Source organism: Cynocephalus volans, chromosome 1 (assembly GCF_027409185.1).
Source record: "Cynocephalus volans isolate mCynVol1 chromosome 1, mCynVol1.pri, whole genome shotgun sequence".
NCBI lineage: Eukaryota > Metazoa > Chordata > Mammalia > Dermoptera > Cynocephalidae > Cynocephalus > Cynocephalus volans.
Window position 1 is genome coordinate 300,644,007 of NC_084460.1, and position 24,172 is coordinate 300,668,178.

General features: G+C 54.0%; 1 protein-coding gene across 11 annotated transcripts in view; it reads right to left on the reverse strand.

The window, feature by feature from the left end:
• Positions 1-24,172, reverse strand: part of HDAC4 (histone deacetylase 4) — a 308,256-nt gene that overhangs the window by 33,154 nt on the left and 250,930 nt on the right. For 10 of the 11 annotated variants that reach the window (XM_063099194.1, XM_063099201.1, XM_063099228.1 and 7 more), the window contains 6 exons: positions 20,853-20,986; positions 16,359-16,479; positions 8,799-8,845; positions 4,581-4,688; positions 2,400-2,455; positions 244-331 (listed from right to left, as the gene is read on the reverse strand). In XM_063099194.1, the coding sequence (XP_062955264.1) occupies positions 244-331; positions 2,400-2,455; positions 4,581-4,688; positions 8,799-8,845; positions 16,359-16,479; positions 20,853-20,986 (554 nt within the window). The remainder of the gene's footprint in view (positions 1-243; positions 332-2,399; positions 2,456-4,580; positions 4,689-8,798; positions 8,846-16,358; positions 16,480-20,852; positions 20,987-24,172) is intronic. The other variant, XM_063099184.1, reaches the window with a different exon arrangement.

Sequence of the window (24,172 nt, forward strand, 5' to 3'; positions counted from 1 at the left end):
CCAACCTTCCAGTAAGACTTTGCCATGGGTCACCCTAGTGGCTGCCTTCAACCACAGGTAAATTTCTAGACGCTTCAGAAGCCCATGATTTGCAGGGTTGGCTGACTAAAGCTGTAACACAGATTCATTTGGGGCTTTAATTTTCTGCATCCTTGAGATAGCTTCCAACAAAAGCATGCACCTCCTGTCTCCACACACACCGTCATCTGCTCGGGGGCACAGAGGTGAGCTGGCCCCACTTACCCAGTCCACTATGAGGATCTTGCTCACGTTCAACCTCTGCTGGAGAAGCCTGGCAGCAACAGCCACAGAATTGAAGTAGCAAAAGCCCCTGCAGGAGAGAATTAGGACAGACATGAAGCGTATTAATCAGTTTTTACACAACTTGCAACAGAACCATCTAGAGTCTCAGAGAGTCTAAGGAGACTCTGGTGAATGCATGGCTCCTGATCAAGTAGTTAGGGAACCTTAATTAATGCTGTGTGATTGACCAACAGAGACATAGACACACATGCAGATACACACACATGCAAACACACACCACACATAGACAAACTCATGCATAGACACATACCACAGACATACACACCACGGATATATACCCCCCCCCCCCGATACACATGCATGGACACACACACAGTCCCCTGCCTGGAGATTTCTAACACCCTAATACCAAAAAAATCAATTTGACTTTGTCTGTACCAGCACTTCCCTCTTATTTGTCCCCAGACATCTCAAGAGATGCTCTGGTCCACAAACACAGAGTTACTTATTTTAGTTGCTTACTGCTTATCTTTCCATGTTCTGAGACATGCAATAATGATACATGTAATCGCTCAAGTGATGAACTGTAATTTTTAAGTCTTATTCAGAAGACCAAAGAAACAAGCCAAGGAAGTGAATAAAGTAACAATGAAAATCTCTCTGATCTTGATCTTCTTCTGTCTGAATCTCCACGGCAGACTCCAGGCCAGCATGCTGCAAGCCCGCACCGTGCACACCAGCGACCCTCCCGTGGCATGAGCTCTGCTGTTCTGGATTTAGAACTATAGCTGCAGTGCTCATCGGAGACACAGGCAAGAACTCAACCAAAAACCCCTGTGTGCATTTCACTTGGAGTTATTACTTAGAATATCCAACAACTTAGATTTAAATTAGAGAAGTAACTTCTGGGAAATGAAACAAACAGAAAACAGGATGCCTAAGTAACAGGGTGTGTTCTGGGACGTGCAGTAACCAACTTTTTTTTTTTTTTTTTTCCAGGAAAAGCCACAAAGATGCCAACCTGAAGTTCACTCCTGGGTGGTTACAACCTTTTCTTTCTGAACATGAGGGGGTGCCTTTCTAAAAACACACCTCACTTCCTGTTGTGAAGAGACAGGGTTCCTGTTTGCCCATCTGCTAAAGCCCAAGCCCACTGGGGTGGCACAGGAAGCCCTGGCCCCGCTTGGCCTGTGGCTCCCCTTGTCCTGGGCCACGCTGCGCGTCCTGGTTTCTCCCTGAAAGTGCCCTTGTGAGTGTCTGCACTTACCCTTGCTTGGCCCACCTGACACTGCTATTCGTTCCCCGAGGCATAACCCAAACGCCATCTCCTCCTAACTCTATCCAGCAAAACCAGGTGCCCTGCTCTGTCCCCAGAGCACAGGGCATGCACTCTTTCTAGGGCTGACCAAGCTCATCAGAGAAGCTTCCAGCATCCCACGAGATAGCTTGCTCTTTGATGAGATAACTAACTCACCACCCAGGCAGCAAAGGTATGCCACCCACAGCTGCAGGATCAGGAGCCCGTGCTGGGTGTACACCTGTCACTGGTTCTCCACAGGCAGTGATGGGCCTGGGACGGTCCATACCCCACACTCACTCCCTTGTCCAAATCCTCAGAAGAGTGGATAGTCAGAGGGATCCAGAAGACCCAAAACAGAATCCAGACAGCTGGCCCATGTGGACATGACTTTGTGACTTGGCCTCATTAGTACCCAACTGTCAGCAGGTCAGCTACAAGGCCATACACGAAAATGCACCAAGGGGTTTGGCCCCGACTGCTCTAGAACAATGAAGCACCACCGGCCTTACTCTACTCTAGGTTCAGACAACAAACTTAACAACTAACAGACCCTCTGAATGACCATGGACCCCTTTCCTCTCATTTCCTCCCCCAATCCATCTCCTCTTCATGACCCATCAGTGAGGATGGTGGGTTTAGAGTTTGTGCCCGTCACCCACCACGCGGCTCCTGGGACGCGCACTTATTCTACTTCAGCACATGGACATGATGTGTCACAGGCCGGTGAGCAATGGCAACTCAGTCCCTGTCGTCACTCAGGTGCCGACCCAGCTCTTCCTGGAGAGGACCAGGACCCGTGTCCCCTGCCTGCGAGGGACCATGCATGTCTACTTACATGGGTGTGCTCTCCTCGGCATGGTGTCCTGGGGGGCGGACCACAGCAAAGCCATTCTGCAGATGACAACAGAGGATGGGAGAGAGTGATGGCAGATATGTTCTACATCCATGAGAAAACTCTAACAAACTAAGCTTTTTTCAGACTCAGAATAAATGGAGGACCCAGTTTCTGGTCACACCCTGATCACACTGACATGGCATAGAATAAAGGGCTGGTTGTCAACCTTTCAAAGAAGTCCGGGTCCCTTCTTTCTAAGAGGCCTGTTGGTTATGAAACCAAGTTCCTGAGAGGAAAGGTTGGTGTGCCCCTGTGTACCCACATCTGGTGCGGCTTGGCTCGATGTCTGGGTAAGTGTGGAAGGGGGCCTGGGTCCCTGTTTGTTCAGGACATGCATCGACCTAGATGCAGATTGGGGGAAGGGCCTGTGCAGGCAGTCAGCTACTGGCAGGGACTTTGTGCCCCAGTTTGGCCTTAATGTACATGTCCCTGTCCTACTGCAGCTCAGTTCTCAGCGAGTAGGCAAAACATAAAACAAACAACTCCATTAACACTTGAGAGAAATGGTTCAGAGGCTGGAAAATAGCTGCATGCCCACCCTCCCCCCCCATTGCCTGTGCTTTAAAAACCATCTGCAAACCGCTCTGTAGCTGCTGCAATAAAAATGGTTTAAATGGGCACCTCCTGGTATCACCACCACCAAGAAGTTATGTGGTCCAAGTCCTTAACAGCCTCTAAAGGGCCAGCCAACCATTAATGACTGTGGGAAGTGGCTGTGGGAAGCGGTCAGCTGGCCACCACAGGGACTGGCTGAGGAAAGGACAAGGGCAGCAAGCGAAGTTGAGAGACCAACACACGTGGTAGGCCCACCTTTTAACAAACTCAGCATTGTAGAACTGTTTCCCTGTTTCTGCAGTCTGCGGATCCCTCCTGGGGGTTTATGCTAGAACAATCCTATGGCTCTATTTGCCTTTCTCACTGTTTTGACAGCTGCACCAGTGGTGCCAGAGCATTGTAGGGTGTGGTGCTGGTGCCACAGCGGTGGCTACGCAGCGGCACAGAGCAGCGCTCGTCCTCACTGCATTCACCAGCACACGCTGGAGGGAGAAGGCAGTTTCCTTAGAAATGTGCTTCAGGAAGCAGTGCAATGTATACATTTTATTAAATCTCCACCCTCGCACACACATCCTTTCAATGTCCCGCGGAAAGGAAAGGGAAGGCACGTGGGCAGTTCTGCTGCTGACCGAGGGCGAGGACTGTCTCGGGGAGCACAGCTGTGCGACTGCTGAGCTGTGAGCTGAGCCAGCTCCTTTTTTCTAGGAATGCCAATTTTCCTCAAAAGAAGGATGGACAAACTAGTTATTCCAACTTGGGTAAGTCAAAGACAGTTCTCAGACAGTGAGACTATCACTCAAAGGAAAATGACACTCAGTAGTTGTTGTAGGCAATAAAATTTGAGCTTTCAAGATGCAAATCAGAAGTCTGGAACACTTGTACCTGCCACTGTGAGCCTGACCGTTCTCCCAGTACTTAAAAGACTTTTCTCATGAGATGGGTGGTGGTGTTAATGGTTTTAAACAATTAGTGATTTCTTTCTGATATTGTATAATGTACATAACTTAATGAGCCGAAATTTCTAAATGACCAATGCACAGTGTTACAAAATCACCCATGGATAAAAGATCTATTCAACATGCAAAACAGGCTAACGGGTGGTGCTGACGGAACGAGAAGGAAAAGTCCCCGATATGGTTTTGGACTCGGTGTGGCAGCCAGTCTTCAAGACACTACTGCTTGCTGAGTTTTGGTTACCATCAAATAAGAATAGCCACAATTAAATGAAAAGGCTGCTAAAACACTTCTTCCTTTTCCAATTTTCTGTGAGGGTGAGGATTTCTTCGCCATGTCGCAGCAGAGTGATGCAAAGCAGGTGTGAGAACCCAGCGGCTTCCACTAAGCCAGATGCTATTGCTATTATAAATACTTTCACAAGCGTGGGAAAGGTTCCCTCGGATTCAACGTGGAGGCTGTGCCAACAGAGCAGGGCCCACCCTTTGTCCCTGTCCAGGAAGCACCTCCCCTATCACGGTCACCTCTGTTTGATTGAGGGGATGGCAGAGGGCTGTCCCCCTCCTGGCAGGCCTCCTTTCAGGAGCCCATTTCCACCACATCCTAACTCACCTTCAGCTCCCCTGTGGCCACCTTGAAGACCAGCTCCACCACACAGCCCACGGCCAGCCGGGCCGCCCCCGACGAGTGCACCTCGTTCCAGATGGTGTCGCTGTCCACCTGTGGACACAACGCTGCGTGGTGAGGTCGTGCCACCCCTGGGGCAAGCCCATGGGCCCATGGCTCTGCCTCTAACAGCCCAGGACCTACCAGGGCCCACATTTGGGCTTATTTCTTTTTAACACGTCAGAAAATACTGCACGAAAAATAAAAGTGAATGCACCAGAAACAACGTGTGTTCTTAGCGTTTCTCAGGCGTCCCTTCTGCTCTCAGCTGCTCCAATATCCTCAGAGTAGTAATGATGTCAAGGTCACCTACTTGTTTTTTTACTGCAACTACAGTTAAGAAACTCATACTACAATGAGCAGAATGAAATGTGAGGAATCAAAATTAGTAGTCTCTTCAAATTGTAACTTTGTTTTGTCCTGGCTTTAACGGGAAGCTCTAATTACTGGCAAGTGCAGCTAAACAGGACTGGGAGTTAGGGGTGGGAGGGACAATCACCGTGCTCTGCCCTAGGTGACCACAGACAACTCTGCCCAGGTGACTGCAAATCTGGCCACTTAGCTGCTTCCACTTCAAATGGAAAAACGTGATTCACACAAACGTGTCAAACAACTTCTGTTTGTGTGTTGGTTCATTTATTTATTTAGGCACATTAGATTTTTTTTTTTTTTTAAAGCTCTGGCTAAAGTGGGAGAGAAAAAAGAGAGACTGACAGCAGTGGTGAGAAGAAAAGTCTCCCTGTGGGAGTCTGGGTAGGGTGTGTTTCAGGGGCTACAATAAAACACACAGCCCTTGGGCCGGGCCTGGGGCACCTGAGCAGCCATCCCCAAGTGTGTCCTCACCCACAAGATGCTGTGGGGCAACTGGTTCCTTGGCCAGACACACTCGGGACTCATCCCCTTCCTGAGGCTGTGCCCAGCTTTGGGAGTCTGAAGCTGTGCCCCAGCAAGCGGGTTTAACAAGACGTTTACCAGATCCACTGGAGGACCCTCCTTCTCAGACCCACCTCTTCTGAGCACCGAGCACGCTGGGGTCATACCTGTGCCTGCCTCCTCACCCACCCGCCCAGGCCCAGGGCTCCTGCCACCGCAAGGCCAACGTGCCACTTGACAGACACTGATCGTGACGTGGGAGGAACAGATTTCTTTCCAGGCAGTCTTGAAGTTTCATCTTCAAAGCGAGATGATTTAAAATGCATTTACGAGGGCTGAAGACATTTCCGGAAGTGTACTCAGCAAGGGTTATTCTTTTCAATCACCAAACGTCTATGGTCTTTAAATAGTTTCCAAATGTCCAAAGAACACTCTCTGCTTTGCCTACCCCCCGCAGCATTAATACTGAACGTTTAAAGACTGGCTTCTACCCTAAATAACACGATACTGTTAACCGTGGAGGTAGCCATATAAACACAACTATCTGGGCCAGTCACTTCAGCTGGATAATCAACTCATTGAAGTCAAAAGTGGCAGCCCCGTGTGAGCTGGGCAGGGGGACTCCATGCTGCCCCGTGCCCTCCGGGGTGGCAGCATCCAGGGTGGGCCGAGGACAGAGGCAGTGTGGCCAAAAACACTCAGAGATTATTTCCCTTCACAGTGTGACACACTGGGCTTTAGGACTCAGTGAACGCAGCAGGGAGGGGAACGAGCTGATGCACGTGTGCTTTTGAAGGAACTTTGTGCCCCGCTCACCTGGGCTACCGTGGGACTGTTCTGCCCTCCAGGGTGCCCCTTCCTGCATGACTCTGTGGCTCAGGAGCTCCTGAGACATCCTGCACAAAGCCCCAGCCCCACTGCAGGACCCCAGGCTGCCGCTGTCCCCAGACAACCCAGCAAGACCCTCCGGCTGCTTCAGGGCCTGCAGGCTCCAGCTACTGGCCACCAGCTCCCCTGGGACCAGGTGGGAGTGGCAGGAGCACAGGCCCATGGTGAGCAGCCTGGCTCAGGCACGAGGCACAGCTGAGGGACAGTCCCGTGGGGCAGGTGGTGATGCACTGCCAGTGCAGAGGTGGGGACTCTGCATTTACAGCAGTAAGACAGAGAGCGAGGGCAGGAGAGGGAGGTTCTCACGAAGAACCTCAGGGAGACTTAGAACAGAGGGGCTGGCAAATTCTGAGCATGGCCCGGAGCTATGGAAGGCTCAGAGGAGCCATGCAGGGTTGGGCACTGGGGGCTGAGGCGGTGCTGGCAGACAGGGGCTGACCTGGAGGGGGGCAGCAGGGAAGTCCAAGGACACCAGCCCCTCCTAACTTGAACCTGTAGTAACCAGGAGATGAACAGAGGAGAAGTGTCTACTAATTGGCTCAGCAAAAAGGTCAAGACAATTTAAAGTCCATGTTTAACATAGTCATGGCAGGTGAGCTTTAAACTTTTAGAAGAGCCATTATGCAACTTAAGGGCATTTAAAGCTGCTGTCAGCAAGAGCAGGCCAGCCTCTTCCTACCTGCACCTGCAGCCCCCCCACAGCAGCCCATCCCGCCCATGCTCAGGCTCCTGGGGTCTACTGTGCTCCTCCCAGGACTGAGGGGCTGGCTCTGGATGGAGACACTGAGGAACAGGAGGGCTGCAGCTGTCCCCTGACGTATCCAGTCCACCCCAAAGCCAGGCCGGGGACTGCATACCCCTCCACTGTCTCTGGTGGAGGTCATCACGGAAAATGAAAGGAAGAAATACCTCGTAGGAGGTCCCTACATCCTGCTGCCTACCCTGAAGGGTGCCCACACTACTCAGCACTACAGATGCATCTGGCGCGCTGTGAAGGTGCAGCTCAGACCAGGGTCAGCGCTGGGAGGGCTGTGGCCCCAGCCTGAGGGTGCACTCAGCCAGCGCCTGCTGTGCATGGTGAGCTGGTTGCAGAGCGGCGCAAATCCCCATCTTTTCATGTCTGGCCAAAAACTTGCCCCACATTAAGAGACTGCCGCCTATTTACAATACAAAATAAAGTAACTCAAGGAGGGCTTGGTAGTGGTATGAATAAATGCCATTTATTCCCTTTCTGACAGGATAATTTTCGAAGCCCCGATTTTTATAAAGACTCAAGAAGAAAACAAGTTCGTTTCATTTCTATAGCAGAATCTGATCTTGTGTGTCATCCTGTGCCCTGTGATCACACACACTGTGCATTGTCACCCCGTGATCACACACACACACACACACACACACACACACACACAGTGCATTGTCACTCCGTGATCACACACACCCACCATGCATCGTCACCCTGTGATCACACACACACTGTGCGGTGTCACCCTATGCCCCATGATCACACACACACTGTGCAGTGTCACCCTGTGCCCTGTGCTCACACACGCCCTGTGTGGCATCAGCCAAAGTGGCTTTTGCCGACCCTGGGCTCCTGTCCACCTCCCACTCTGAGACCGTCTGTGGTGTCTGGCGGGGCTGCTGATCCGTGCTGGTCAGCAGGTCAGCCAGTCAGCCAGGAAGCTTGGCCTCATCTTCAAACTGCAGTTGGTTCTCTCTCTTGTTGCCCCCACCCCTACTTCATCCCCGAGGCTGGGAGCCAGGGGACAGCTCTTTGTTACTGGGAGGACTGGACTGTCCTGACCTTCCCTGCACAGATAAAGGCGTGGAGCCTGACCAGAAAGTCCTTCGTAATCCACGTACCCATGCTGGTTCTCCTAGGTGTCTAGCTTAAGAACATCATCTGCTTGTGGAGGAAGCCCACACCCCAGCTGCCAGCCTTGCCACCTCATGTGGCCCACACATGGCATGATCACTGCACCAAGAGCTTCACCTGTCACAGCGGGCTGGGGACAGGACACAGAGTAAACACATATCCTACCACCTGACAACACGTTCATGATCTGAGTTGAGGTTAGCAGATTACTGCTGCAGACTTAGGAGGAGATGAGACTCCAGTCTGCAAATGGGATCCTGTCTCTTAAAACAAGAGCTGCAGCCCACCAGGGCCCAAGCTGCGTGTGCCAGACGACCCTCCCCAAAGAAGGTGACCAAGCCCGGTGATCAAACACTGGCAGCTCCCACAGCCTTTGAAGCCATAGATGGGCAGCCCCCACCCCAGACCCTCCATGGAAAACACCTGGCAGCAATTACCCACTCTGAGGAGAGCACGGCCGCCGTTTCTGTGACCGCTGGGACTGGGGAACAAACAAGACATTATTTACACATTAAAGCAATACTTACCCCAATGCCACCGCAAGGGAGCCTGACAAACACCGAGGTCAGTGAGCCTGTGGGAGAAGGAGCGAGTCAGGAGGGGCTGGCCCAGTGAGGCCCTGGGAACGCCTGGGGTGTGGGGGCATGCACGACACCCTCACACCATGAGCGCACTGGGTTCAAAGGGCAACTGCCCCTCCACATATCACCTTGCGGTGGTGGAGGCACCTGGCTCTCTGCCAGGGCTGAGCCAGGCCACAGACACCAGGGGACAGTGCCCACTCCTCAAGGAGCCAGGCAATACCATGTCCCCCAGGAGCACAAGGTACCTGGAAGGGCACATGCCCTCTTCCTGGGCTCCCTGTGGCACGTGGAGCAGCTCCTGAAAGGCTGTGTCCACAGCAAACCCTGTTGCCAAGACCCCTAACCCTGGCTCCTGGGGGTTTCCTCACCAGCTCTGCACATGGCTCTAAGTTCCGAGTCCCAGCAGTCCTCTCTGACTATAGCCAAGGGGAGAGGCCTTTCAGACGCTGAAGAATCTTCCAGGAATGTGAACGACTGCCTTCTCCCCAACTACAACCTCGGACCACGCACAGCAGACTGAGAAACCACAGAACTTCCAGAAGGCCATCTGGGTCTCTTCACAGGGAAGCCTGGGCCCAGGAAACCACCAATCCCATCTCGCCCCTGGGGCTCATGTCTGCCCCCAGTGACAAAGGTGCTCCTAGGGAGGGGACCATGTCTTGTGCCTCAATGCAATCCCAGCACTGGCTGAATGTGGCAACTAGCCTAAAACTCACCTGTCAAGGAGAAGCCCCTGACAGGGGGCAGAGTTCAGGCTCTCAGGTAGGGGCCTGCCTGTCACTCTCCATTGCCCCTAGCCCCTTGATCTAGCAGTCTCCTTGTCCCCACTTTCTGCACTTGGCAGGTCTGTGCCCTCGGCCGGGAGCCCGCCCCCCCCCCCCCCCATCCTCTGCCTGACCAGCAACATTGGCTCCTGCTCCAGATGCTCATGGATCTGTGCTCCTGCACTGGCTCTGCCTGGAGCCACCAGAAGAAAATTGGCCTCGGGATTGGTCAGGGCCTGGCCTGATCTTGCCTGGCAGGTCAGTGGCATCAGTGCAAACACCTACCACAGGGCACTTGGGAAGAGCAACTGCGATGGCAACGGAGGTCCAATCAGAGCGGCTGGCACAGAGAAGATTGTCAGCCAACACCTATTTGCTTCTACGCTATGGGATCTCAACAGAGATCCCCAGCCAGGCCCTGAGCAAAGGCCCGACCCAGGCCGAGGCCCTGGCTCTGCCCCCTGTGGACGCCGTGGCATCAGCAATAAGGCTGGAGGCTCAGGCTGACCCTGTGGGCTGGGCAATGACCGTGCCCACCTACTGTGGCTGGAGTGTTACCACACCAGCAGGTGAGGGCAGAGGGTGGCACCTGTAGTACTTTCCAGAAAGGGCTCAGGGCCATAGGTCTCTCCTGGGAAAAGGGAAACAGTCATCACCTGATGGGAGAGCTGGCCACCTGAGGGGCGCAAAGTCCCTGCTTGGACACCACAGGTGTTCCCATTTCAAAACACAATCCCCTGTGCTGGGAGGGGCCAGCAAGCTTCAGAGGGGACCTGTGCTGAGTCTCTACGCCGGTCTGGTGCTCCTGAGGGCGGGTGTGTGTCCAATCAGTCACCGCCCCCAACCTGGGCCACACCAGGCACTCAGCCAATGGGATGGTAGCATGGACCAGGATCCAGCCTAGTAGTGCTCTCTCTGCTGTCCCCAGTAGGTCAGTACCAATCCTCATGCCCACCGAGGGCAGCAGCACCACCGTCGCTGAGAGGCCAGGACGCTCGGTCCCTCCCTGGGCCTGTTTCTCACTGCCCCAGACACTCTCCTCTATGGCACAGCTCACTGACTGTCTACTGTCTGGATTTGTGGCTCCCAGCCTCAGTTCCTACTTCCAGATGTGAACACAGGGCACGGAATAGTATCAGTAAACACTTCTTGCTGGGGCTGGGCTGCTGCCAATCCTCAGTCCCCAGAGGCAGGGCACATGGCCTTGCTCTCCTTGTGCCACAGTGGCAGCAAATGGGTCTGCAAGTGCACGAGGGGCCGCCACGCAGGGACGCGAGGTGCTACGCTGGGGGCTTGCTTGGCTTGTGTACTAGGGCTGTGCGTGGAGCCAGACTGGAACAGGGGATGGTGTGGGCACCACATTGCCTGCAGTCCTGCTTGCTGCCCGTGTCCTGTAGCCTAACGCTCCACTACACAGTGGGTAGGGCATCCCACTCCTCTTGATTGGGCACTGCTTTGGATAGGCGGTAAATGGCCCCCAGTGACCAGCTCGATGTCTTTGTGACCAGATCTCACATCACTGACTGTCTCAACATGGGGACAGCAGTGCTGCGGATTTAGACAGCTCATTCTTCCACAGAGTTCGAGCACGCGTGAGCACAAACTCACACACACCTGTGCGTATGCGACAAGGAGCAGCGAGGGCTCTGCAAGGGACTGGGTCTCTCTTTCTGAAATCACAGCCCACAATAACCCAAGTCATCTGAATGTTTTGATTCTACTCATTATCCAGCAAGCAAAGACCAAAACTACTATTAAAAAAAAAAAAAAAGAAGGTACCATATCCTGTACTCAAACACATGAAACGTACTCCAAGTGCACGCGAGGACGGGGAGCTTTCCCCAGGGGAGCTGCTTTGGTGACAGCTCCTGAGCGTGATGGCAGTGAGAAGGGTCCCCTCTGCCATGCCCACCTCTGGCCTGGGGACTAGCCAGCCACAGTCAGGGGCTTCTCCCTTGTCTATTCCCAGCAGGTGCCCAGGCTGGGGCTGGGAAAGACACAGGCTTTTCTTCCGTAGCTATCCTCACTGTGCTGAGGGAAGGGTCCAGTGCCTGCTCACAAGGGGCCCTGCAGACCCAGGCCCAGAACCCCCACCAGGCCAGGCTCATGGTGGTGCAGCACCATGTCACCGGCAGCAGGAGATGAACCCAGCACGGCCAGCCCTCCCTGAGTGTCAGGGTCCCCATCAGACGGTGGGCATGTGGCATTTCACCACATTAGTAACCAACTACAAAGGGGCCTTTTGCATGGGGCTTAGAAATTTGTGGGTTCGATTAAAAGAGGAAGGGAAATCACACAGTAGTGTTTAAATACCTAATTAGGGTTATGTTAACAAAATTCGAGATAATCACCAGCTATTACTATGTCTGAAATACTTAGTCTGATGATAATGAAGTTCTTCAGTTAGGACAACTGTCAGAAATTTAAAAATACATCTCAAGTGGCAAGAAGCTAACAGATTGGCTATCCTCATGGCAAGGTGAATAGATTTTAAAACATGAAGCTTACTTAGCAAGATAGAAAAGGAGACAATGATCTATAATATCACTGATATAAATTAAACATACATAAAAAACAATATACACTTTAGAACAACATACTGGGTTAACCAAAGAAACACTAAGTACACTAAAATGCTTGCTTACGCGGGATCGGGACAGGAATGGGATTACAGGGTGTCGGAAAAACATTTCAACAAAGAAACCAAAAACAAGAGCGCGGTCTTCAAGGGACCATGTTGGCGTGAACCGAGGGTCACGGTGTACCAGGCGTCAGATCTATCGGTGTGGAGCTCTGGGCCTCTGGGCTTTCCTGATCTTCCCTAAGGATACCCACCACATGTCCAGTTTCTCTCATTTTTGATAATCTGTTTTAAACATAGTTAGAAACGAGCTTAAAAATCTAGAACGTTCTCCCATTGGTGAATTTAAACCCGCCTTCACCTTTGGCATGGAACTGTCCCCTATCCCATGGACTTTGACAGTTTTGGAGGATGGAGGTGCAGAGGAGTCTGGGTGGTGGGTCAGCCCACAATGGCCCTCTGAGGATGGACAGCCGGTGTGAGAACCGATGGGCAGAGATCTCTCTTCTGGGCAGAGGGTGGAGATGGGCTGATGGACAGATGACGAGTTAAGGAAAGAGCCAATCAGCCGATGCCCCTGAACTGAGTGCTTCTGGGAAGTCCCCACAACCACTGAAGCTGGTGCCTGGCAGCACCAGTGACTTCCTGATAAAAGTCTTATCCCATCATGAAAGGTGCTCAGTGCCACGCAGTAAGCAGTGACATTTCCTGGTAAGGATGTGGAGAACCCCGAGGGACGGGGACTCTGTCCTGTGCCCCTCTGCTAGTCTTCACTTGCTCTGCTCCTGTACTCAAGGCTGCCTGCCCTCTCCCACCATCCACACTGTCCTGTCCTCTAGGGCTCCCATCCCCCGCACCCCAGCCAGCCTCTGCTTCCCTTCCCATTACCCCATGCCTCTGCCTGCAGCACAGGCCCTGCCTCTAGGATTCTGGGAGCCGCCTGTCCCCCTGGGAGCCCTTGCCCCACCCTCACTTGTCTGAGGCAATCTCAGACTTCCCTGCCCGCCCCCTCCGAGTCCTGCTCCATCACTACCAGGGTGAGGGGTCTGGGCCCCACGAGCACCCCTCACAGCTCTAAGTAGGTGGCTGTTGTTTGTGTGTGGGGTCATGGCCTGCACGCTGCAGTTCTACACAACGCTCACGCGTGGCCTGTGCCACCAAACACATGTGGGAGGAAGACAGCACTGCATACCTGCCAGACCTAGTGGCTGTTCCCAAGCTCCTCACTTCCTGCACATGCCTGAAATCATGGCAGCCAAGCTTTGGAAAACCGAGTTGAGGAGCAAGAACAAACCTCACTGTGCAAGCAAAGGACAAAGATGCTCTGTGCAGTGACAGCGCCTGGGGTCACACTCTGGCCACAGCTTCCTGGGGTTGTTCATGCGTCCTGGGGAGCAGGCCTGTGATGGCCAGAGCAGCCAGTGGGGAGGTGGAGCAGCACTGCCTCTGAGCCACACGGCTGCCTCTGCCCCAGGGTTAGGCCCACATGGAGGACTTGGTGGGTGGACTTGGGGCAGTGGGGCCTGCAGGGAGGGGCAGGAACCATGTGACCAGACAAGCAGGAGCCTGAGAAGAACCTGAGACGTCATGCAGACCTGCCCTGGCCAGTGGCATGTGCTGTCTCTGTGGTGAGCGCCCCTCCTGCGTGGCTCTCACAGGTACAGCTGCTCACAGCCATTGCCTGGCCATCCTACGGGTGCGGCCTCTGGCATGGGCTGGCTGCTGCATCTATTTCCTTTGCTTTGGTGGAAGCTGTCTTCCAGCAGTTTCTTGAGAAAGAATGCTTGAGACATCAAACTCCTACAGCCTTGCACGCCCGAATGTCCCGTGCCCCGCCTCTCGCCAGACTATTTAGCAGGTGTGGAAAGAATGTCCCCTCAGAGCGGCAAGGCCTCGTGCCACTGCTGAAGGCCCACAGTGGCTCTGGTCCTCTCTGGAAGCTTGTGGCATCTTGTCTTTCTCCTGCTCTGAAACCTTCACAGGTGCTCCCCATGAGGGGCCTTTTACCCCTTGGGGGTCCTTACAACCAGTAACTGGTGTCCTTCAGCTCCGGGACCTTCTCCCAAATCCTCCAAGACGCTGTCCTCCTGCCGGCCCCCCGTCTGCCCCTCCCACACTCCCATCTCCACTCTGCCCGTCTGCTCGATGGCCTCACCCTCTCTCCCAGCTCAAGGAGTTTCTGTTTCTGCAATCTTGTTTTTCATTTTTATGTCCTCTGAACGTTCTGTACTTTTTCCTTCTCTATTGCACTGTTCACGTTATGTGGACGTAGTATCTCCTGTCCTTAAGGGTATTAATGACAGTTTTGGGTTTTTGGCTCCCTCCATCCCCCACCTGTCCTCCAAGCTGCTTCTCTCTGCTTTGCTCCCATCTTGGCATCCCTGTGAAGAATGCTCCTGAGGTGCTGCATGAGCCCTGAATGAAGTGCTAAATGCTGGCTGGATGCTCAGGGCACAGGTGCACTTATTAACCACGAGCTCTACTATCAGGGATTGTGGGGGGCTCTTTGTTGGGCAGCCCCGATGTCAGCTGCCTTTGGGCTGCTCAAGTCCCTGAAGAGGGATCTCCTGTCTCTGCCTGGAGAGTAAAGGTCAGCATGCTGAGAGCCCAGTAGTGGGGCTTGGTGTTGACACCCTGATCTGGACATGGAGTTCCCAGCCCAGGGACCCCTGTCATGTCCTTTCTGCAGAGTAGCAAGTTAGAAGTTGCCCAGGCCTGTGGAGTTGGGGTCCAGGGCGAACGGGCCAGAGGCCTCGCTGTCAGCCTTGGCCCAGTCCCTGCCTGAGCTCCTCCCTGCCTCTGCTACCCCCAGTCCAGGGTCTCTGCCATCACCTTCCCTGAGCTGCTGCAGTCTGTGGGGTGTCAGCAGTGCTTGTCCCAGCACCGGCTCTGGAGTCCACTCTGCCGAATCTGCTACATTAGCACCACTGCCTCCTGCCTTACAGCCTCCAAAGCCCATTGCTGTGGACTCCTTTCCTGTTTCCCCAAACTTGAGTGTTATGTCTTTTTAAAAGGCCCATTAGTACAGTGCAGTGGGGAATCTGAAAGCAACATGATGACCACCCTAGGCCAGAACCCACGTGGGTCATCAGGGCTCCAGGCTCTCCGAGGGCAGCACCTGGGGCACGTCCAGAGCAGAAGCTGCCTCTGGTGAGTGGATGAACGATCAAGCATGCGCGCACAAAGGCCACACAGTGCGGAATCCTGTGAGGTTGTCGCCCAGCGCAGGTCTGGCACAGAGCACGCCTCTGCGATGTGAATCACATCTCTGATGTGAATCAGAGGAAACCAGCCGAACACAGCCTGCCCCCTGTGTTTGTGATTCCCAGGCCCCCCTCCTTTCTGCCTCTTTTGGAATTGCCTAAGCAGCCTTCTTTCCCACGGAGCAAAGGCAGGGAAGTCAGGGAAGAAACCATGGTTGGGGACTGTCCTGGTTTACAGTGGCCGGGAGCCCAAAGAACCCCTGTCCCCACGCCCAGTCAGCCCCGGGGCTCTGTGAAGTTTGTCCAGAGTCCACCTGCCTCTGCTGAAGAGTCCCAGTGAAGACACTCTCACCACCCCCCGAGGCAGGAGATGCCTCTGTTAGAAAGCTCTTTCCACGAGGCCCAAATATCCCTTCCCCCACTCACGCAGGGAACGGCTGTCAGAGCCAGGAAACAACCTTTGCACTGAAGCCAATGCTCAGGGTGCCCTGGGAGGCACGTGGCCAGGCCTGGGAACACTCTCCCGGCCTCCTCTTTGTTCTGCCCTGACGAGCCTTAAAGTGGAGCTCGGAACAGAACTCAAGGCTCACAGCCAGGCGAGGGGACACAGCTGGGAGTCTGAGTGTTCCAGATCAGCCTCTAGAATCAAAACTCTGCTCTTCAAGATTCTTCTAAGCCTGTGCTCCCAGCCCATTTTCTGCCCAAACATGCTTGCTACAAGGCTCTCATAAGAAACCAGCGGCTCATGTGAACCGCGAGTGAGAATTTATCTCCAGGCTCTTTACCATATGACTTGGCAGGGGACACTGCAGAGCAAGGCCATCCCCATCCTTGTGGCTGCGCAGAGACTGGCAGGTGACACCCACAGCCACCCAACCGCAGGGGCTGAGAGCTGGAAAAACAACCTTGGGCAATTTCAACCCTAGTACAGGAGAAAAGGAAGGTCTTAAAATACCTAGAAGTTTCTTACTGTCCAGTTTCTGCCTGTTGAGGGGGTTTGTGCCATAGAGGAGGGTGTGGGCCTCTGAATGCACTGTCTGCAGCTCCTCCAGGGTGGCCTTCCGTCCACGGATGCACTGCAGGGACAGAAAGGAGAGGATGCTCACGTCTTCGCTGTGCTTCAGTTTCCAGAGACCGTAACTCTACCGAAACTACGACCCCAAAGGGAACTTAATTTGATACATGAATAAGCCCAAAATTATCTGGTTGTTGCAAAATAAAAAGCAAACATCACCCAATACAATATTTGAACATACTTAAAAAATATTTTAGAGGGCTTACGCTTGAATGATAGCTTTGAAAGACAATTAAAAAGGTAATTCCAGCCTTCAACGTGCTACCCTTCACTGTCACACAGACGATGTGGCATCAAATTATTACTTTGCTTTCTAACTGCCAGGGTCTGGTCTTAAAATAGAGGCAAACTGCCAAAGGTGGCATGAACTGAGACACCAAGTTCTCGTTCAAGGGAACCGGCCCTACCCTGATCATCGCTGTATGCCAGGACCAGGCAACTCGCCTCACATGCTGCACAGATCATGAGATGCTCCAGAGTCTTCTCTGCTGCTTGGGAATTCCTCGGATCAAGATCCCTGCGCTATTTTCAGACTTACCCCAGAAATTAACAGAAAAATCACTGTTCAGTTGAATTACTTTTACTTAACCTTTTAAAAGGAGGCAGATTACGATGCAAGATTGACATTAATGCTTTTTGTGGAGATGCTCTTTGCGGGTTAGGTTAACATGGAGAGTCACAGGACACTCGGGTGGCCGTCTCCTATTTCTACTGGCAGAGCAAGGGTCCAGTTTTCCCCTCCCGACTACACACCTGGCCCCAGTGCCCACTGCCTTCCGCAGGTCTTAGGGTCCCACACATGCGAGTGACACTCATGGCAAGGGATGCCCTGGAGCCCGGGGCCACCGTCAGTACAACAGAAGCCCCTGCCTTAGGCTCCCCTGCACGATGCTCTGTGCCTCAGAGTCTTGTCCATGCAGGGTGGAGAAGAGAGTAGGAGGACCCAGCAGAGTGCAGCCTCCACCCACAGGGTAGGTGTGCTCTGGAAACTCTCTTATCGTGAACATCAACTCCACAAAGTCAGGCCCTTCTCTGCTAAACTACCTTGCTTAAAAGAGAAAGGAGGCAATTTCACTTCCAGTGGTAGAAAACTGGTCCTGTGATTCCACCCACCATTTAGTTTTATTTCTACTTGAGGGACACATGGAAGGCTGGTGGGTGGGGCCAGGTACAGATGGGGCCCAGGGCAGCCCCGGAATGCTGCTGGTTTCCTGCTCTTCTTGTTGTTAATGACTTCGTGAAGCTCTCCTCTGTGCACGGGCACTCACAGGTGTGGTCAGTGCCAAACTGTCTGGACAGATGGTGTCTGGGCAAGCCATGCTTTGTGAGGCCTCTTGGGGGGCCCGCCCTCAGGAGTTGTGCCATGCAGTGTCCACAACGGCAGCAACACCCTGGACTGCAGGTGTGAATGGCAAGGCCACAGTGGCCACGGGTGCTCTCAGCACGTAAAAGCCAGACCCTGGGATAAGAGTTTGAATCGTAGCAAGAGAGATTTTCAGAATAAGCCAGATGAGAGTATAAAATACCCATGCTTACAAATATGTCAAATGAGATAAGACACAGGACTGAACTAACAGAAGCTTTGGGATGTACAATCCCTCAGACAGCATGTGTACAGACCCCTTTCAAAGTGCTAGACGTGGCTGCCCCTGCCCTTATCAGGAGGCTGACCCATTATTCCTGCCTCCCCGTCAATTCCTGGGACAAAGAGTGGGGAGCTCCTTGCGTGGTTGTGTAGTAAACACAAGTCCGAGGTGGGATGAGCGTCCCTGCCATGGTCTGGGTCCCCCCCACCCTCCCCCCATGCTGCCCTTCCCCACTCCCTCCTCTCTGGCAGCCGTGCCTGGGGGGTGGGGGACACCCAGCTGGGTGGTGGCTGTCCTGCCAGTTAGGCCCATAGGAACACCGAGAACTTGCCAGAGGATCCCTAACTGTGCATAACATGCACGACGACGTCCCACGAGACGCCTGGCATTCTCAGTGGAGTGAAGGTGAGAGGGAGCTGGGTTGGAAGCCCCATCTCTCCTCGCCCCGACTCCCAGTATGGAGCAGGTGCCACACTCACAGGAAAGGCCCCCCCACCCGAGGCTGCTGGGCAGTTGTCTCCTCAGAGTGAGGGGCTGGCTGTGGGGCCCCAGCCTTGCTGAGGCCTCCAGGCAGTTTGTGGCCTGGGAGGTCACGGCACTGTCCACCCCATCTTCTCCTGTTGGGTGCCCAGCACCTGTGTCCCCTCCCTCTGCCTTCTCAGGAGGCAGACCTGCCTGACTCGCCCCGTGGGCTCACGCTGGGAGCTGGGAGTGCAGCCTGAGTGAGGCTCCCTGCACTGGGAATGGGGCGCTCACGTCAGAGACTGACCCTGTTTCTGCCTCTGGCCGTGTGCTGGAGCCGCCGTCCTCCCCCAGCTCTCCTCCCCATGGCCCTGCCTGGCTCAGTCTGCAGCCCTTGGCCTCCCTTTCCTGCTTGGCTGAGACACGTGGCTCCAGCACCTATACCCCCCACCCACCCACAGCACCGAGGGGAAGGGGAAGGGAGCAGAGTCGTGGCCTTGTATTTTCTGTTTTCTTGCCTATATTTTCTTTTCTTTTTTTTTTTTTTCCTTGCCTATATTTTCTTTTTCTCACTCTTACCTTGCTTCTGTTTCATTTTTGGCTGAGAAACTACCTCCAAGCCTCCTGGCCTGAGTGGACCCTCCTGGGGAGAGTGGAGGCAGCAATGGGAGAAGGGTAAGAATGCAGGCCATGGGGACCTCTGGGCACTTCGGTTCCTCAGGGCAGCCCTGGAAGGGGGACAGGATGTCCCTCTGAGCTTATTTTCTCACGGCTGTGTCTGCGGGACGATGCTGCCCCCCAGTGGTGTGGCCGTCCTGGCCAGATCTGGGTCACTGGTGCCAGGAGCCTCAGTCGTACAGACTGCTTGACCCCCTTCTCCCCAGAGGGCACTTCAGAGAGGATTCTGGACCTCTCCCGGCCCCTGAGAATTATGTATCACCAATAAGACCGGCAGAAGAAATTAGGGCACTACAGACCACAGACTGGCTTGAGTTCCTAAGTATTTTGGCTCCTAAAGGAGGAGCGGCAGCCTCATGGGGTGGAATTCTGAAATAATTCAGCCAGGAGCTCCGAAGCGCCCGGGTGCCTACACAGCAGGTCAAGCCTGCCAGCACCACAACGTGCTCAAGCATCTCTGCCATGGCCACCCTCTGGGCCCAGGTGGGTGCCAAGGCTGTCGGGCGCATGGATGTGGACATTTCCATCCATCCACACACTGCCTCTAGTTTGGTGGGATTCCTGGAGTGTGTGTGTGGGATGCAGCAGGTCCCCACGTGGTGAGCACTTGTATAGGCTGGACACCATCCTCGTAGCCCAATCCTGGGCAGTGGGTGCTGCCAGACCCACTCGCCAGATGAAGAAACCAAGGCTTGTCCAAGCCCAACTGCTCTCAGGGACGGCAGCCCCTTCTCCTCATACCTGTGCTGTCAGCAGGGCCCGGTACATACGGATCCCCATGAGATGGCCGATGGCAGGGGGAGCATGCTGGAAAATACCTCAGGCAAGTGTCACCCTCCCCCATCAGAAGGAGGGAAGGGACCTCAACATGTCACTCGCTGAGCCTTCTGGGAGGCCACTGAGCTAGGTCTGAGGTGGAGCAAATTTGGGCCCCATGAGCAGTTGGGGCTCGGCCCTCCCTGCCAGAGAGGAAGTGTGGCCATTACCTCTGCAGGATAACAGGGTAACTGAGGACCGGCTGGAGACACTGTCACTGATGCCGCCTAAAGGACCTCAGCAAAACAGACGGAGGGTGTGACAAGCTGAATCCAAATCACAGCTAGCTGTGGCTGAGGCTCTACCCACCACACCACCCAGACTCGTAGGGGTCTCAGTCCTGAGGAGTCACTCGAGGCCTGAGGTTCTCCCCATACACTTGGAGCAGCTTTTTGAAATATTAAACTTAAAGAACACTATTTTATCAAAAGCCAGTGGGCCTGACTTGAGACAGGGTCTGATTCTTGCTGTGGGCCTCCAGATCCTGCCCTGGCCACAAAGCCTGAAGGACAGTGGGTGGCACGTCCCAGGGTGTCTGAGAGGGACCACAGCTGGAAACGCTGCTTCAGGGAAGAGACTGGCATGAAAAGAGGAGCAGCGGGTGTTGGCAGGAACATGCTCAGTAATGGGTGCAGAGCAGAGGCCCAGCCTCCTGCAGAGAGGATGCAGTCCGTGAGGGAAGCAGCCTCGGGTCTCCGCAGGTTATTACAACCCAGACAGTCAACCTGCTTGGGTCCCCCAGGGGCCCGAGCAAGAGTGTGCTGGGCCACCTTGAGTGGCTGAGCCCTCTCCCTCCTGTTCATCCCCCAGTGGCTGTGGTGCCCAGCATTACCTCACACTTGCCGCGGAGGCCAGTCTCCTGCAGGCGGGACCAGATGCTCTGGATTCTCCCAGCATGCTCGGGGTGGCTGTTAGTGTTCCCGCAGGTGCACTGGTGCTTCAGCATCAGCGTGTCGTACACGAGGCCTGGGGTGGAGGGCAGAGGCAGCTGCAGCAGAGGAGCCGCCCATGGGCGCGCCAGCCACCCACCAGAAGCTGCCCCAGGTTGGCAACAGAACCAGCACTTTCTAGGAGGAGATGGAGACTGGGACGATTCTGTAGACCACTGAGTTCACCAAGAGCCCCTGCCTGGCCAGGCCCCGAGGATGTGGACGAAAGTAGAGCATCACACTTAGGACTGCCCCAAGGCCCCCAGCTGGGTAGGTTTGGGGCCTGTACCACAGGAGAAAGTGAAGGAGAAAAAGGTGAATAGACGACCTGCCTGGGGAGGCACATGCTGCAGGGGAGATCCTGTAGGGCCATGCTGCAGAGGACTGTGCTGGCGTCCAGAAGTGAGCGACCCCGGTGGCTTAAAGCCCTTGTCTATCTGGTCATGGAGCAACCCGTCTTAGGCTGTTCTGCTGGACTGAGAACTATCCAAGATACTTCAGGTACCAAAGACAGACAAGACTGAGGCCCTGCCCTCAGAAACTTCCAGAGCAGCTGGGACATGTGAGAAAGTGCACACATGCAAACACGTAAACACAGGTCTATTTGAAACAAACACATACATGAACACAGAGTTCAGAAACTTCTGCTAACCGTTGGTTGAACCTAGCACCGACCAACCTCAGGGAGCTGCAGTACTGGGAAGATCACCTCTGGGGGGACCAGCCTGCCTCAGAACCAACAGGATGGGCAGTCTGGGGCTCAGAGTGACCACTGCCACCACATCATGGTCAGAAAGATGTGGGACCACTGTGAAGGTGGATATGCCTGGCCAGTCTGGAGATGGGGCTGGAGATGGGGGAGGGAAGGGCAGGTGGGCCCCTCTGCTCACCAGACCTCATCCTGGGAGGGAAGGGTTGGTTCCTGGTGACATCTGGCAGGAGGACTACCCTGCTTTCCCTGTTATGATGCTATCTGTGCCTCCCACACCCGAGGGTCGTGACAAGGGCTGGGTGAACAGCCACCCTTGGTGGAGAGGTCCCTGATGAGGGGCACCAGTCAGCTAACATGTGCTTGTCCCTACTGAGAAGGGAGTGCCTGGCAGTGCTACAACCAGGTGTGTGATGCTGGGAGTGGGGCAGTATCACCTAGCCACGTTGCACCAAGATGCAAGGTGATCCTGTTTCGGTAGGGCCCAGCTAGGTGCCTTGCTCTCACTGCGTATCACATCCCACACCCTTTGGCTCAGTCTCTTGTGTGGCAGGTGAACAGGAATCGGTCCCCTGCACGTAAGGAATCCTGGGTGCACTAGCAAAACCGAGTGCTCGGTGGCGGTATTTCTGATTAAAAAGCAGTATGGTAGGTGCAGGCTTACAGGACAACACAGAAACCCTACAGCACGTGGGCAAGAAGGTATGCTCAGGTGTTTGTGACGGTGGCGTGTACATACACGTGTAGGCACAGAGTGCCCCCATACGTGTGCGTGTGTGTGAACAATCCAGATATCCATCAGCACAACAGACGCGTACTGCCCACTCAACAGAAGCATCACGATGAGGGGTGGTCGCTGACACCGACTGAACACACGCGGCAGCCCATGAGGTGAGTGCCACTACTGCTGCCTTTATGGAAGGGAAAACCAGAGCAGAGAGAGGCCGGGAAGTTGCACAAATCTGCACAGCTGAGCAGTGGCAGAGCTGGCCAGGATGCTGCGAAGTAAAGAGCACACCACATGGCCACGTACGGACACGGGAGGACGGCCAGGGTGTGCAGTGTGAACAAGAGGCACGTGGGCACGGCACAGTCCTTTGCAGACTAAGGCGTGTCTGTGTCTACCTGTCCCTCTGCCTCTGCACAGAAATAAACCTGGAAGACTCAGAGCAAACTACTAACAGCAGGTAGCTCTGGGGAAGGGATTTAGGGCAAATGTTACTTTCTAAGAGTTTCTATCTTTTTTTTTTTTTTTACTTCAATGAGCATGCACTGTTTCATAAATTTTAAAAAAGTAATAATAGAGACAAACTAAGGAAAGGCATCAACGAAGAGGGCTGCCCGGAGCTCCTCCTGCCCGGCCCGGTGGGCACGGCTCATGTGGGAGACCCTGCGCCGTGTGGCTGTGACCGAGGTCTCCTCATCTGTGTTCTTTTAAGGACACATCGATTTCAGTCAATGGACAAGGACTTGTGGAGAGGGTTGCCTGGCTGATTTTGTGATCGTTTGAGGTTTTCTTTCTGAAAAGCAACATTTTCATTTCTGGATAATTACTACTGAAAATTTTCTCTGAATATGAACAGTATTCCTTTTAAGATCTGAAAAGCAGAACTTTGCAGTATGCAGAAAAATAAGATATTTTGTGAGAATTGCTTTAAGAAGGATGAAGCCACTCTGTATTTACATAACTTGTTTCTTAATTTGTCATTAAAAAGAACCGTTAAATCAAAACAATATGAAGAGCTACCCTGGCTCCCCTGCTTGCCCCCAGAGGCACATTCTGCCAGAAGCCAGCCCTCCCCGCCTCCTCCCTGTGCAGGGGCTGGGCCCTGGGGACAGGCCCAGGAAGGCAGCGTCCTCCCTGGCTCCAGGCGGCCCTGGCTTACAAGCCCAGAGCCTTCCGGCCTCCTTGGCCACAGCAGATGCCTTGTTTCTCCCACCTTCTGGTGAGAGACCTTTGAGGCAAAAACAAAGATCCCTGCCAGTGGTTGCTTCCTGGCTCACAGTAAGAGGGCGGGGCATGTGAGGCAGCGTGGGTAGACAGAGGACAAGTTGGTCCAGAAAGCAGGATTTAGGGGCTCACTGAGCTCTGCTCCTGTATAGTTTAGAGTTGTACAGAGCATCAATTATACCAGGACACTGCTGGGGCCTCAAGGTCAATGCCACTGGTGTAGGCTCAGCACAAGATGAGTATATGGAAAAGAGCTAGATTACTGTTCCTGCTGACCACAGGTGGGAGGCAAGAAAAGCCTCTGAACTGCCCACGCTGGCACCTGGACGGGGCCTTTCTCTGGAGAAGACTGTGATTCTCTGGGAAATAGAAGGTGGGCTTTTGAAGCCATGATAGGCACTCGAAATAACAGAATCAGGAATTTGGGGTGGGAAGGGTACCTCGGTGACTGACCCTTCTGGTCCCCACTGTCCAGTTACTCTTGGGCCCTGCAGCAGTGCCTGCTTGAGCCTCTGAAGACCGCAAGCCCAGGCCTTACTTGGGTGTGCCCCAACTGAAGACGT